Here is a 15,109-nt window from a genome sequence, read left to right as displayed (position 1 = left end):
CGAACCTGCAACCTTGGGACCAGTAGGCGGGCACTCTACCAGCTACTCGAATGAAGCGTTTTTCCCCCTTCTTTCTTTCTTTCTCTCTTTCTTTGCCCACAACCGAGGCCTCAACTACCGAGGCCGGTTGCACGGGCAGTATACAGGTGCATGCGGTATGAGACACAGCTTCACTTTTCGTGAAGTAGCACCAATGAATAGTTGATACCGAGATGGAAAAGAGCTTCAATGTGAGGGATCTCATGTCGCCGTTTGAATGCTTCATTGCCGAGATGTTTGTCTTCAGTAGTATCTTTTATACTCGATGATCCTGGATCTAGCACAACTGGTGACAGTTACTTGCCCCATTGCTTTTGCTCTGAAGTATATACGACGCCGTAGCAATGTGAAATTTTTCTTGAGCACGCCATGAAGCGAAACATTAGTGGGTTAGATAACAGGACGCTCTTCTTGGTATCATTTACAGATGCATCAACATCGCATAGAAACAAAGGTAGACGCGTGCGCAATCTAACGAGCTGCTGTGCACCGCGAGCTTCTTGTTCCACTTTCTCGAAGGGCAGAGCTGTTTACGCTGCTGGACTTTACGGGTAAGTTTGATACCATATTCAAGAGTTATTGGCATTTCAATTACCCTGGAAAACAAACGGAAGTTTAATGTTTCGTCATATAGACACCCGGCAGGTCTATAGTATATTCTATCGTCGTGATAAGCTATAGCGCTAGCGCTGTGGCGGTGAGCTGCATTACGTAGAAAGTTCAGGGATGTTGTTGTGACAAAATTTTGAAATATGACAGACACAGCACAAGGAATAGCCGATAGGCTGATAGACGGGCGATTCATAGCTGGCAATGCACTGAAAACCTAGTGATCATATCTCACGTGTTCAACGAGTAATTCTTGTTCCACATTTAAAAGAATATTTTCATTAAAAGCGTTAAAAATAATGTTACGCATCTGCAATGTCCATTGGAAGTGTTCCACATAGAGTACACGGACGTCAGCTACGAGGGTGCACGTATTTTTTAGTCTTCCAGCTAGTTAAAGTTATTCTGCCAGAGCCCGGCGATTTCTGCCAGTCTCTTACGGCGACTGAGGCAACACGGTGGTGTGCTAGGCGCTACCGACTGCGTGCTCTCGGCGCCTTTGCCATCCTTTCATGTTATGACCGGAAATCACACTCATGAGTGATATTTCGTGAATAACTAGCAACGCAACTTTTTCTTGTGTGACACATGCACTTCAATAATGTCATGCAGTAGGGCGCTGCTCTTAGAGCACTAGGTCCGTTGTTTTAGGTTCCGTCGACTAATAATCATTTGTTAATTAGCGAACCACAGATTATGCAGGAGAGCACAGCAGCAGAGTCCGCAGCACAACCAAACGTTCCGGCTGTTCTGACGAGGCCACTGCCGGCTACAACGGCTGCAACCAAAACAGCTGCAGAAGCTGAAGAAGCAGCGTCTCTTGCAGATGCGTTTCCATCGCCACTGCGCATGACACAGCAGTCGGGAAACGTACTGAAGACGCTGAATTCGGCCGCTTTGTGTGTGAAGAGAAGTACCTCCGTGAAGCTAGACGAAGATGGTGACGAAAGCGACGGCAAGGAGGCTGACGACAAACCTGCAGCTGTAACGACACAGATCAACATATTCACCAACGCTGCCGTTCCCAATGGCGGCAATCAGTTCGCGCATCCTACCGGGCCGTATATACCGCAGACGTCTCCGTCTGGAAGAATCATAATGGTACAGCAGGGTGCGCAAGGAAACACTCCTCATCAGGCTGGATTCGAAATCGCGTTGCAAGACAGGACGGCTGGATCTGTTCCAGCATTTGTGGTAGAAGGAACCCAGTACCGTCCTGGAGCCTCGTTAAGTGCTTCCAGCACGACAGAAGGCAATTACATTCTTGGCGCTCCTCAAAGTTACCAGAGGATGACAAGGCCTGATGTTGTGTTTGTGCAAGTACCGGTACAAGTACCTGTTCAAGGAAGGACGTCTGCAACTAGCTTGCAGGCGGTGCATGGGATGGTAACTGGTGATATCGCTTTGCCACCTCAGACGTGGAGTTCCACTTGTCAGCAGACGACGCAACCTATCATGCAACCATTCGGGCAAAGTACGAGACATCCAATCGAAAGCTATGGCAGAAATCACCAGTCGCGCCAAGCAGTGGTTGATGGAACGCCGAAACAGGTGTCAAAGCAGCAAATGTTATACAAAATGGCTCAACAAGGATTTTTTCCCGGTGGCTTGCCCACAGCTGAAAGGTGAGCTGGTTTCCATATTGCAAAATTAGAACTTCACATTATAGCACGCATATCAGCCCTCAGAATGATATCATCCTTATTGTTTTAAATCGTAGACGGGTGCCATTTCTATATCAAGCTACAGAAACGCAAGCTATTACAAAATTTGTGGGTGCCCCTTGTCCTCCGCAAATCAGGAGACAAAGCGATATCATCCGACGAAGTTATTTATCGAGCGCGGCTACTTGAGGACATTGCTTGGAAACCACATCAGATGTTGACTGGTAGAGCGACACGACGATCGTGATAAGCTATGAGCTTATGATTCGAAGTAACTAACATGTCGTGCACGGCTCGAAGGGCTTCTACTCTGGCACCCAGGATATTATTTTTTTTTTTTGTATCTACGGCCTGTTCACGACGTTCTCGGTGCAGTGCCGGACAACATGGTTGTACCGCTTTGCGGTTTAATAATATCAATCAGAGCTTAGCAGCTGGAAGGTATACTAAGCTACCCGTCTACTAAGCAGGCATTGCAGGTTGCATTGGGAGGTTGTATCTGATGTACGCATCACGATGGAGTACCCAATGCCGTGAAACAAGAACGTGTTCAAGAGAACCACGCTGGGTGTGACATGAAATATGAATGTGAAACTTATGTTTAGTGCGATTTATTTTGAGGTGGCGTGAGTGACGACTGGGCACTTGAAACGAAATGAGTAACGCACGCTTATAGTCCCTTGGTTGACAGCAGAGCAGACAGTGGTTATGTTGCGGTGTAGTTGTTGCACATTCACCGTAGCCATCAGCGCACCAGAAAAAGAAAAAAAAAGAGAGAGAGAGAGAGAGAAGAAAAAGAAAACACTGACTGAAAGACAAGAGAGACAGGCCACATCGCTGACTTGCAACCAACAAAGATTCGCGTTGGACACATATTTATATAAAATGACGATGATTCATGTGACCATGCTCTTATGGTTGCCTTGTGGCATCTGCGTCATTCGTTTTACTAGTACAGACCTCTTTGTTAGTTGCGAGTCACCGATACGTCCCGTATCTCTTGTATTTTAGTCCGTTCTTTTTTGTTTTTCTATTTGTTTGTTTTCTTTTTAGCGCTGATGGCTACGGTTGGCCGCAGAGCACTCAGCAGCGGAATAAACGTTGCATTTCGGTCGACGTTCGAAGCCTTTACCCGTGGACAGTGCTTTTCATGAAGCAGTGGGTTTCGATGAAGCAGAGTATCCAGACGTGCATAAGACACAAACCTCATCATCTGGCCGTTCCTTGTCTTCTGTTCAAGGAGAATTTACTTCCGCTTTCCCATCGTTTATGTGGTTCGTCGTTGCGGTTTCTTGTAGGGTGAAATAACTAAACCAATATAAATAATTCATGGACGAATAGAATATGATAAACAACTTAATTATAAGACGACGAAAAGAAGCCTGAGACAAGGAGCAAAAAGGAACACACACACACAACATTACAAATGTCTCCAAAGTAAGTTCTACGCCCAAAATCACGTGGAGTGCTTCAACGAAGACAGCTGTCCTAAATATTTTCCTACAAATTCCATTCTGCAACAAAGTATAGCCGGGTAGAAATCTGGTGAACCGGTAGGGAGGTATGGAGGGAACTGCCTCAGGACAAGAACCGCCGATATTTCAAACAGAGACGTACTGTTCTCCTTCTGGGCACCGTCCTCATCATTGGCATGATATCTAAAGGGTTAGCTAGGTATGACGTGTTAAAAGGTTCATGCGAGTTGTGCAGGTTTTTTTTAAATACCATGCCAATGATGAGGACGGTGCCCAGAAGAAGAACAGTCTCTGTTCGAAATATCGGCGGCTCTCGCCCTGAGGCAATTCCATCCATACTTCTGCAACTAAGGTTGGGTGACGTGTCCATTCAAGTGCCTTATTGCGAAAACTTTTTCCTAGCATGTTTCTACCCGGGTTTCCTTTCAATGATGGAGGAGCAAAGAAGAAAAAGAAGAACAAGGAAACTTCGACTTCGGAAGAAAGCGGTGGAAAAACAGGCGTCGAGCGCCGTAGACGCTCACTACCGCAAGTACGATGCCAGGAACAACAAACAGACGAAGAACAGATTCAAGCGGGGAGGACCCAAGACGACCACGCTATTAGGTTGGAGGTGACTCTAGCGTCACAGAGTACGGACGAACACCCAGAGGACGAAACCAATCAACTAGACGTTGAACAAATAGTCAGGTCGTCGATCCTGGGAAGTAAGGTCTCCACATACGAGTCATCTACACAAGAAAAAAATCCTGCGGGAGGACTGGGCTTTGCCAGAGAGGGAAGGGGCGATACACCAAGGTACGTCACGGTTATCGTGTTCCTGCACCTGTGACGCGTAGGTACGGTATAAAGACCACGAGGGTAATGGATTGTACTTCGTGAAAAAAGAAAAAAAAAGGAAACAGGCCTAGGGCAAAGAACAGCATAATACTACTCGAGCACCGGACGATGCATTGTTGCTTGCATGCATAGCCTACTGCGTTCAATGTGCAACTTCGACCTGGTAGATGCATTCCTGGAGGGCTACGCATTGATCAATAATTTGGATAGTGCCATAGTATGAATTCGATGCGTGTGCGGTACAGTCGCATAAGGACACGGATCAGCAATAAGAAACGTACGCTAAGAGATAGTACGTAATCAAGTAAATAAGAAAAGTACGCTCTAGACGTGGTAAGTTTGAGTTCTGTGTTATACTTTTGTCTAAACATGATCTCATGCACGCTACATAGCACATTCGTCACGCAACACCTCTATACCTTTACTGTTCCAGATAGTCACTTGCGTGCAGTTTCTTCTTCTTCTTCTTTTTTTTTTCTTTTGCGTGAGTCCCATGGCGTAACTTCACCAATAATTCTGGCGGTTACCGTGGTACAGGTTGTGAACACGGTACGCAACACGCGAGCGACGTACTTTTTCTTCGGTGCGACACTATCCCCAGCGGCTGCCGGAAGCGGGTGAGCGCACTATTTCGGAGGGGTGGAGGGTTCGCTGTTAGCGACACACAGTGGTAGTTTCGGTGTCGCTTAGGTGTGCCTTGGAGGGAAGCTACCGCTGTGTGTCGCTAACAGCGTACGCCGGTCGCGTGTTCCGTAAACTTTTGTCCCAACCTGTACAGGGAGCACCCCAATCAAGACTACTGAGGGATGCTTGCATGGTTTCTGTGGTGGGTAGTCCAAGAGGACTACCCAAATTTCAGAGCAAGAGCGCTAGCACACCCCTCCCTCTCCGGTGACACAATCTCTCCCCTCCCCTCTTCTCCTTTCCCTTGGTGCACCGAGCCGCCACTTCAGAGCAGGCTGACCGCACCTTCCCCCTACATCACTCACCCCCCTCTTTCGTGAGTCTCATATTCGTCATAACTTGACAAGATAGTCCATCAACGCGCATGCCACGATCCGGGATTGATACCTAAGGCACACCAGTTCTTGCTAACTGCTACTGAACCATGTATCTGCAGAGTCCGGGAAATTGGTGACTCACCAAGTGGGGCAGTTTCCCTCGTGTGATCGGGCACATAATTTCGCTTATGTTCAAATATCATTTTATCAACTTGAACTATCGAAAAAAAAAAGCATTGTGTGCTAAGTGGTAGTGCCTACCACTTGGCACACAATGCTTTTTTCGTGAATTCCGCGGAACACAGACGGATACCCGTTGATGTGGCTTCTCTCTACCCCTATTTCAGCAAAGTATCGGTCGCTGGTCGCCCTGGTACGAAGAAAAGGATCTTGCTCATCGTTGGTTCCGTCGCTGTTGCTGCCATGTTATTACTTCTGGCGTTTGCTGTCCATAACAATGTAGCAGGTCAGTAGAGAAACCTCAGGATATCAAGTGAGCGACGTGCTTATCGCTGTCACCACAGAACATCCAAGAAACAACAACCTTATCTGAAAGGGGCATTAGACAGGTATACAACGGACAATTTTTGTTAATGCATTGTCCTACGTTCACAGCGGTGAACGTTTTCCAAAAATTATTGGCACCAAGAAGTAAATAATGGTTCCAAGCCAACACAGTATTCACTGCACTCTTTCTAGCTCAAGCCCCACCCTGCAATACCCTGCCGACAATAGCCACTCGTTATTTTGACGTCATGCTCCATCAACCAGTCAAAATACGAGACGCTTATGCGTTGATTTATTGTCAATATCGGGATTCTAAACATCTCTCCACTTGAAATGCGCAAGATAGCCAGTAAGAAACCGTACACGAAGCCTGCAATGTTCCATTTCATGTGGGCGTTATATGTAAAGCGCTGTATTGCTCCGCGAAGTCACAGCGATGTTCCCACAACCGGTTCTCCCCGCACGCCGCAACTTGTCTCAACGAGGCCCGTCATTGGCTAGGAGTCCGAAATCTCCCTCATCTCCAGTGACTGGAATGCAGCTTTGCTACACGTGCGACACGTGTGACGTAGTTGCTCTCCGAGAAGGAAGGAGAGTCGCATGCGTACTATGCTCTTTGAATGACATTGTTTATTGGTACCCCCAACGAGCAAAGGAATTACATGTTTGGATATTGTGAACCACGTTCTTTCACGGGGCGTCGTAATTGGAAAATTGTCGGCGAGCTGTTTAGTGCCCCTTTAAGATGATGAATCGGGAGTTTCATCGCAAGAGGCGGTACTCTACCCCATTGCTGGCGACGATGTGGGGAATGAAATAATGAGCCCCTTCACAATAAGGATCGAAGTTCGATTGTGTCCAGAAAGGTCAAAAGAGCTTTGAGCGCAGAGCGTTGGTGGGCTGGATTCGGCCAGGGACCAATCAATTTTGATAGGAAAAAGAGGCGAGAGTCCAGCTGACCAAGAGACCCAGAGAGTGCGGCTCGGGAAGGTTGGTAGTGTGGGCAATGAGCAACAATGTGCTCCAGATCCTCTAGAGCACCGTGGTGACAGCATCTGGGAGAGTCAAACTTGTCTCAAGCGGTCTCAAGCATTCGATGAATTAGTGCAGTATCTTGACGAGAGGTGTTTCGTGGCATGCGGAAGCGAGCGTTGGATGAACTCTGCTCAGCATAGATTGGGGGAGAGCGCGGTTGTCCACTGGCGGTTGTCCACAAATGCCTTCTTAATTCGGCCAAGTTTCCAGAAGAGTCATGGACGAATTAAGAATGCATTTGTGGGAAGAGAGACACACGTTTCAGCTTGTGAAGTGCAGATGAGCAACGGGACAACCTTCCGTCAACCAGTACATCACCAGCAGACATCCTGAACCCCGACTAGATAACCAGCTTTCAAAGCCGGAGGCCTGGAAACGGGTACTCTCAGCCTCATAGCAGGGACCTCAAACTTAAAACTAGTCCCGGGCCGCATTGACCTTGGACCACATCATGGAGGGCAGCACAGAATAGAAGTGACTGTAATTACCATAGATGACGCGGACGGTACGAACAATTCATTGCTGGAAAGTACACCAAGGAAAATACAATAAGCAGTGTTTCGGAATGGGGTACTGAAATTATGAAAAATACGTCCACAATCCTCCACAAACAGTTTTGACTATGTTCGTGAAGCACTGAAATTATCTCTAGCTTACACACTCGGTTGACAATTTCTCTTGTACATAACTGTCCCGTTCTCCTTTTTTATTTTTTTAGTTCACTCCTTCTCTATGTTCCTTTCAAATTTCCTGCGAATGACATCCAGACAGGCTGCTGCTTATAAGCTTAATTGTAAACGTAGCACGAGGACTGATTGGTTATAGTGTTAGTTTCCCCCCCAACGTGCACTCAGACTTCCGATTCACGAGCAAGACGTGCTGCTTAACATGGGTAAGGGCAGCACTAAGCCAAGCAAGACAAAAACAGTGCTTGAAAATTCAGGCTTCCTGTTCTTCATTACGTATTCTGATAATGCAGCCTCCTCTTTGGTGTCCTTGGGTCGCAGAATACCAAAAAGAAGGGAACTGCATGTTTGAGACCCCTGTCATAAAGCGTATATGTATTGTCTGCAGAGGCCTCGACACTACCAGCAAGCTCACCATCAACGAACGGTCAGCGTATCATGAGGCAGCAAGCGTTTGTTGAGTATTCTAAGCTAGCGGGATTGCGGAAAAAGAAAGAAGCCTACTGGTAAGATACCGCACAATGTACGCATGTACGGGTTTTGAAGCGAAACAAAACTGAATGAAAATAGCTTTCGTATGTTAGACTGTGCCTTGGTGGATACAATATATGCAAAATATCCATTGATAAATGGGCATTTGTTCGAAATAATCAATGGCTAGAGCTGGAACATCACTTGCACCTACCTGTCCTTGCGTTCTAAAACTGATATTCCGAATGTGAATTGCATTTCCGAATGAATTTTCTCAGCAGCTTGCGCAAGAAATAGTACGAGCTCCACAAAACTTGACGCGTATTTGAGCACCTACTAAATCGGGGGCGCGGGGGAGATGAGGGACAGGAGCGTGAGGGGCAGCGGTCTCGACCGGCGCCTTACACAGAAAGGGCGCCGATCCACAGGTTTTGCTAGTCGCTATTTACCACTTGTAGTGCACTTGGACACATGTAATGCACAACACTTATGCGCAACAGTATAAACTGTTGTGTGTGGATGTCCAAATATAAAGTGATGGCTTCCTATAGTGTGTGTGTGTGTGTTTGTCCTTGCTGTGGCACAATCTTTCTAGTTGGTGCTTGGGAAGATGGCTCTGGACTGCTTTGTACTGAATGTGTACTCTTCTCCCTCTCTTTACAGGAACCTGTGATGTCCACTAGAGGGCCGTTTATCTAATGCGCCAGTGAAAAAATCGGTTATTCGTTGTGTTTTCGTGCTCGTTAATAAAATGATAAAAACCAGGTCACGTGAAACGCGGCCGCATAGTTATGTTGAAAACACGTCAATCGATAACCGATAACGCAATCGCTATACGGTGACTGCACCTCCGCGTACGTGAACGGAGCTGCGTGGGGGAGGAGCGCTTTGGAGCATCAGGTGAGAATGAATGTGGACAACACTGCGTTGCGCAAGAGCGTCAAGGGAAACGGAAATTGACCTAATTCATCATGTCATCGTATTATCTTACGGTCAACCAATAACTGCAAAGCAACAAAGGTAGACCAAAGTAGATCAAGGTGCTACTGTGTAGAAAATCTAAGTGGTATTGCCCTGGTACTGTGGCGATGAAACACCCCCACGAGCACGAAAATATTTGTGCTCTGGCGTCTATGTACTAGCACCACCTCGCTAACCTAGAAACCAAGATGAAACGAGCACATACAGATCCACGAAGCTTTGCTATGCAAATGAATCGAAGCCAAGCGCAAGAAGAGGCACAAGGTTGTGGTGGTGGTAGAATTGCTAGCATGCTCTTGCGGATCAAGTGATTGGGGATCGTTTGTCCTGGGCCATCTTCACAGGAAACTGTGCCAACACTTGTCTTGACGCGTCTGAGGAAAACATGTTTTCAGCCGATCAGACAGCACACCCGGCACGAAGTTGTTTCTCGGCTGATCCACGCGTACACCAATTAGCCTCCTAGTTTGAAAGCACGTGACCCACCAACGTAGTATGGGCGTGCTAGAGAGTCATTTGCACAGCAATATTTGGTGATATTATGGATCACAACAAGCATTGCACAGTATGACAAAAATTGGGATGGGAGAAGAGGATTCTGGTTACGACCTTAACAGGTAAGCTGAAGCACTAGCCGACAGTTTGTGAAGATGTCGAAGGCTGTTCTTCAGATTTACTGTAGCCGCGGTTACATGGACCTGTCAGAAACGGGTCGAGTTGACTTATCGCACCTCCTCACACCAATTCTCCCTCGAAGATTGGTTGACACGGCCTGATGGGAGAGGATTTGCTGCGATAAACCGACTCGACCCATTTCTGTCGCGTTCATGTAACCGCGGCTTGTGTGCCTGCCGAGACGCGCGCTAAGTTGCCGCAGAGAGAGAGAGAGAAAAAAAAAAGAAAACGACGAACGGGACACACAAACAAGACGCACGACACATAGCAATGATCCGTTCAGTGCAAAGTTCGGTGGCTGTGCCATATGTTGGTCACCTTGGGTTCCCCATAATAACTTCCATTTGTTACATTTGTTGCCAACACGTCACATACTGCTTGGTCACATTAGCTGGTCACAAGTTTGTTGTTCACAGTTACTCCAGTTGGTCACAGGTTGTTGGTCAGGCAGGTCACATCGTTCTGTATTCCTTCCTTGTTGTCAGAGAACACCTAGGAGGTTACCCTCCTTCATGAAGTCTAGGAATTTGCTTCGTGTTACCTGCCGTGTTGACGTTGGTCCAGCGGGGTAAATGAGTGACTCCAGTTGGGGGGTCTCGGTGACCTAGGTTCTTCATTCTTTCCATTAGACGCCGCCTCTGTTGCTTGCATGCTCTGCAGTGAAGCAAGATATGTCCTATAGTTTCTTTGACATCACAGGTGTTGAACACCGCATCTTTACTTCGTCCTGTGATGTAGGACGTCTTTAGTCTTGGCGCTTCGAGTTCGCATTCTCACTAGAAACGAAGTTCCTTCCCTTGTGAAACCCCTTGTGATGCAGAGGGCGGGGGGCCTGTTTGCGTCGATGTCTTGGCATCGGGGTGAAAGCGCCATACATGTTGATTTATAGCATTTTGCTCTTGAGCGTAACTTGGAATAGCGGGGAGTCTAGGTGGAAGTCTTGCGGCTAGTGTGTCCAAGTAGGCCCTCGTGCGATGGTACTCACTGCAAGGCGATTTTATTGCCCCGGCTGATGTCTAGTTCATTTATAATTTCGAGAAGTTGCAATACAACAGGCGAGGTAGGGGAGGCCGTTTCGTTTCCGTGCTGCACTGGCGTCACCTAGAGGCGCTCATGATCCCATCCATCGAGCGCGCAGCGAAATGTTGCTCCAGCTGCGAGCAGCTCACCAAAGTTAGATACATTGATAGCCCTAAATCATAGCCTCCTATATACTTCAATGCCCACCCAGTCGAGGCGGAACGGCCGTTCAGCGCACTTAGAGTCACTAAATAAGTGACTTAGTGACTCTTATTTAGTGACTCTAAGCGCACTATGCGGCGGCGGCGCCACATGCCTGGGGTTGTGATGATCATATCGCTGCGCTTGTTGGCTCGTGATGTTTGACTTGATACCTCAAACTTAATGAAGAGCATAGAAATTTCCCAGTTTATATTTATAGTGACAGGCTTGCAGGCAGATGAGGGTATAGGTTGACACCAGACAGACAGAACAAGCTGGCAGGCAGACGACGCTGCAGTCACACGCGAAACCGAAACATCACGTGCCAGAAAACGGAGCGATATGATCCAGGTTCAGGTTCAGGTTCAGGTTGATCATCATACCCCGTGTATGTGGCGCCACTACACTGGAATGCCGGTTCGCGTGGGTTCCGCTTCGACTGGGCAGGCATTGAAGTATACAGGAGGCTATGCCTGAACCCACCTTGACCTCCTCTGGGTGGTCTCGTCAACAATAAATAGATAATGCCGCACGACAATCACACACGCTTCCCTCACGACCTCCACGGCTTGCATTGCTATGTTCCCTGTCCCTGCTCCCCCAATGGGATGGCGCTGGTGTGGAAAGGAATCGCCTGTCGAGCTCAGTGTTGTTACTCTGAAGCATATTATGTCACTATACGCTGTGATCCGGAACGTAAGAAAAAAAGAAAAAGAAAAAACAGTGCATTAAATTATGCGTCAAAACGCAACAGAGGACCGTCAGATAAGTCAGCTCATTGTTTTTCAAACGTATTTTTGTTTGTTTCGCTCATATTTTTGAGAACGTATCCGCGATGCTTCCGCAAATTTCGAGCTGCTACGATGCATCACACTAAATGCTTCTGTTCTTTTTATGTAAACTTGTTCCATATGCAATCACCAGAGGAAGCCTACAGTATGCTTCACAACGCAATGTTACGCCAATGTAGAAGTTAACACTACCTAAGGTCAACGTCATGTGATTCAGTGTCAAAGGAAGTATACCCGTTGTGTAATGTGCTTTTAGATAACATCGAACGATTGGTACTAGTGCACCTTTGTGTAGGGTTAAAATACAGAGAATGTATTTTATACTTGTTAGACTTTCTATATGAAAAGCTATGACATTACCATAGATACCGTTTTGCAGGAGGGTTATACGAACATGTGGACAAGAGGATAGCGAAAGACTAGATGACTACTTCGCTAAAATTCATTCCAGTAGTTCTTTCTACTTTCTTTCTTTCCAGTGGACTTTCGTGCAAGAGAGATAGCGCAGAATGGGGGACAACCCTCGTTAAAGCCGTTATATATATAAAAAAAAGGAAGAAAAACCTGAAACCAGCAAATACTTCAAAATATCGAATGTGTCGAAATCACGGCCATAGGGAACACACTGAGGACAACGCCTATTCAGGTCATAGGGCCACGTGTCTTGGATTGACGGAGAATGGAGCAGGTTCTGTTCTGTTGGTCAGATAAACGGCTTTGCAACACAGATAAGACACCGACGGTGAAGGCGATGTTCTGAATGCGTTCCAAATGCGCGCGGTTTTGGTTTCGTCTCAGTTGCATAGCAAAATTCGGCGCTAGACATTTCAACGTGCAAATTGCTAAAAGATAGAATGGCTTTAAATGAGGCTTGTCTCCCATTCCGCTAGCTGACTTCTGTCAGAAAGCCCGTGATTAAATAGTTAATTGATTAATTTTAGGCAATTAGCCATCTAGTAGTTCCATCCCCTTTTCGAGACATTGTCTACCTGATCGTACAACTCACCTGCAAACACACCTGCTATGCTGTGGAAGAATGAAAAAGAACACTCTGCACATGTCTAATGCGCCAGATCAGCGTAACGTCAGGTGTCTTCAATCGGGAATGTTTTCGGATTTGACGCCTCTTTTAAGGGCGTGCTAGAACATTCCCTGTTCCTCGTTGTATGCGCCACTTACCTAATGAATAATTGTTTAACGAAGAATTAATGCTGCAAAGTTGCAGCTCAGTTTCCTCCACTACACTGCCATGCTCTGTCTGAATTACTGGTCACTGCATTCTGTTGACGTTACCAGGTATTTATAGTACATCGTTAAATCAACTTCTGATTACCATAGTTAAACCACACGTTGCTAAGGGCGTTGTGACACTTTTGACCTTGTTATGTCGGGTAAATATAAAAGATGGTCATTGATCTGCGTCGATACGAACCTGCCATTCCGCGTTTACGTGATCACGAATCCCATAACTTATCCGGCTCCGACATTACTGCAGGCGTTCCGTGTCGGTGAGGCAGCGTAGTAGAGGTCACGTGTTCACAAAAACCAATGGGAGTGGTCGTAGCTCTTGCCCTTTCGATGTCAGAGCTTGACGCTGGAGTTTGTACAAGGGTCTGTGTCTCGCCAACAACGACACGTCTAGAGAAATAATTCTCTTTCCCTGAATGCTCTGGCCTGTTGTATAATGTGTGAATCATTTAAAGAACCACATACAGCGTTGTGTCGCAACCCCTTTAATGGGGAAAACTACACACGTGTTCAACCTAAGGACGTCACGAAATGTGATCCGCCAACCCTAACAGAGCTATACCCCTGTCGCACGTGCAGTCTTCAATGATGATTGAAACCAATGGCCATGGAACATGCGTAGCGCCACCGAGCGTGTAACACGTCAACTTCTCAAAGAACATTTGATACAATGGTCCATGACCGGTCGACACTTTACGCGCTTGGTGGCAGTACGTACATGTTCAATGACTGTTGGCTTCAATGGTCATTGAAACCAATGACCATTAATCACGCGGGTAGCGCCATCGAGCGTGAAAAAGTCGACGTCTCAAGGAGCATTGCATTCATTGCCCAATGGCACGTCCAGGTTCAGGCTCGCCAAGTCCCTTTTAAAACAGGGCAGGTGTCTCAAGGACACTCACACGGTTGACACGTTACACGCTTGGTGACGTTGGGTTGACACGTTACACACTCGGTGGCGCTACGCATGTTCAATGGCCATTGGCTTCAATGGTTATTGGAGACTGAGCGTGCGATGTGGTCATATATTGTATAGGACTTCTATAGTTTCGGTGTCCGCGCAGTACGGTGTCGTGGCGTGCACCCAACAGGAACAAGCGTTCAAAGGCTTAACAAGTCTTAAAGGCTTAACAAGGGCGTAAATGTGAGTGCTTAGGTGGGACACGTCTATAAGGCGTTGCCGCAAGTTCGATCGGATGTTGCTCCTTTCACCTGCTTGCCCAACCACTTTAGCCTTTGTAGTACTCTGCAGGCTACCTCCAGAACCGCAAAGGTTCTCCGTGGACGCCATTTATGTCATTTCTCCCACTGTCTTCTCGCCTTCTGGGACTTGTACGGAATGACTGACGCATCAATAAATTACTGTTGCTCAACAAAGCACATTTGCCGGTAAACACAGATAGACATCATCTGGATGATAATCGATGCTTGCAGTAATTCGCTATCGCACCTCTGTGATAGTACGCATGTCCGAGCACGCCGGAAATGGCAATGATGGCCAAAGTGTAGCACAACCATGTCCTCCAGTCAGAGACGCCGCCGACACCTGCAATAATTTGTCACTTCAACGACAGTGTTACAGCTCAGTGATACAGTGATACGACAGTGTTACAGTGTTAAAACGCACGTGTTAACACGACACGTTCTCAAAGACAACAAACCGTTGGGGGTCGTGTCGTGTCCCTCCTCTGTCCCTTTCTCGGGTTCCAATTTTTCACCATATACCGGGTGTTTCACGAAAATCCCCCGGCTGAATAATTCGAAAACGGCGCCACCTACCGGGAAGCTCTCTTTTCGGTTAGCATCATTGATGCGCCGGCCACAAACTGGCCGCACAGTTTCTCATTTGCATGTGCTCGTTAATTA

General features: G+C 47.0%; 2 protein-coding genes across 4 annotated transcripts in view; one reads left to right on the top strand and one right to left on the bottom strand.

The window, feature by feature from the left end:
• The first annotated feature begins 481 nt into the window (after positions 1–481).
• LOC135400287 (uncharacterized) lies at positions 482–9,092 on the top strand. The gene is made up of 6 exons (XM_064632086.1): positions 482–590; positions 1,332–2,273; positions 4,190–4,585; positions 5,976–6,094; positions 8,245–8,362; positions 8,991–9,092. The coding sequence occupies exons 2-6, from the start codon at positions 1,345–1,347 to the stop codon at positions 8,998–9,000; spliced, it is 1,572 nt and encodes a 523-aa protein (XP_064488156.1). The 5' UTR covers positions 482–590; positions 1,332–1,344; the 3' UTR covers positions 9,001–9,092.
• The window catches only part of LOC135400288 (uncharacterized), a 24,292-nt gene continuing 17,961 nt past the window's right edge, over positions 8,779–15,109 (bottom strand). For 2 of the 3 annotated variants that reach the window (XM_064632088.1, XM_064632087.1), the window contains exon 7: positions 13,713–14,789. In XM_064632088.1, coding sequence (XP_064488158.1) covers positions 14,650–14,789 — 140 coding nt within the window. In that variant the 3' untranslated portion in view covers positions 13,713–14,649. Of the gene's footprint in view, positions 10,638–13,712; positions 14,790–15,109 lie in introns of those variants that run through there. The other variant, XM_064632089.1, reaches the window with a different exon arrangement.

The sequence above is a fragment of the Ornithodoros turicata genome, chromosome 7 (genome assembly GCF_037126465.1).
Source record: "Ornithodoros turicata isolate Travis chromosome 7, ASM3712646v1, whole genome shotgun sequence".
Classification (NCBI taxonomy): Eukaryota; Metazoa; Arthropoda; class Arachnida; order Ixodida; family Argasidae; genus Ornithodoros; species Ornithodoros turicata.
This window is presented reverse-complemented; position numbering and strand designations above follow the sequence as displayed.

Bases quoted from the DNA above. Each gene is read 5' to 3' on its own strand.
- LOC135400287 (XM_064632086.1), top strand. From the start codon at position 1,345: ATGCAGGAGAGCACAGCAGCAGAGTCCGCAGCACAACCAAACGTTCCG. The intron at 2,274-4,189 runs GTGAGCTGGTTT...ACTTTTTCCTAG, and splicing joins GGCTTGCCCACAGCTGAAAG to CATGTTTCTACCCGGGTTTC. The intron at 6,095-8,244 runs GTCAGTAGAGAA...TATTGTCTGCAG, and splicing joins TGTCCATAACAATGTAGCAG to AGGCCTCGACACTACCAGCA.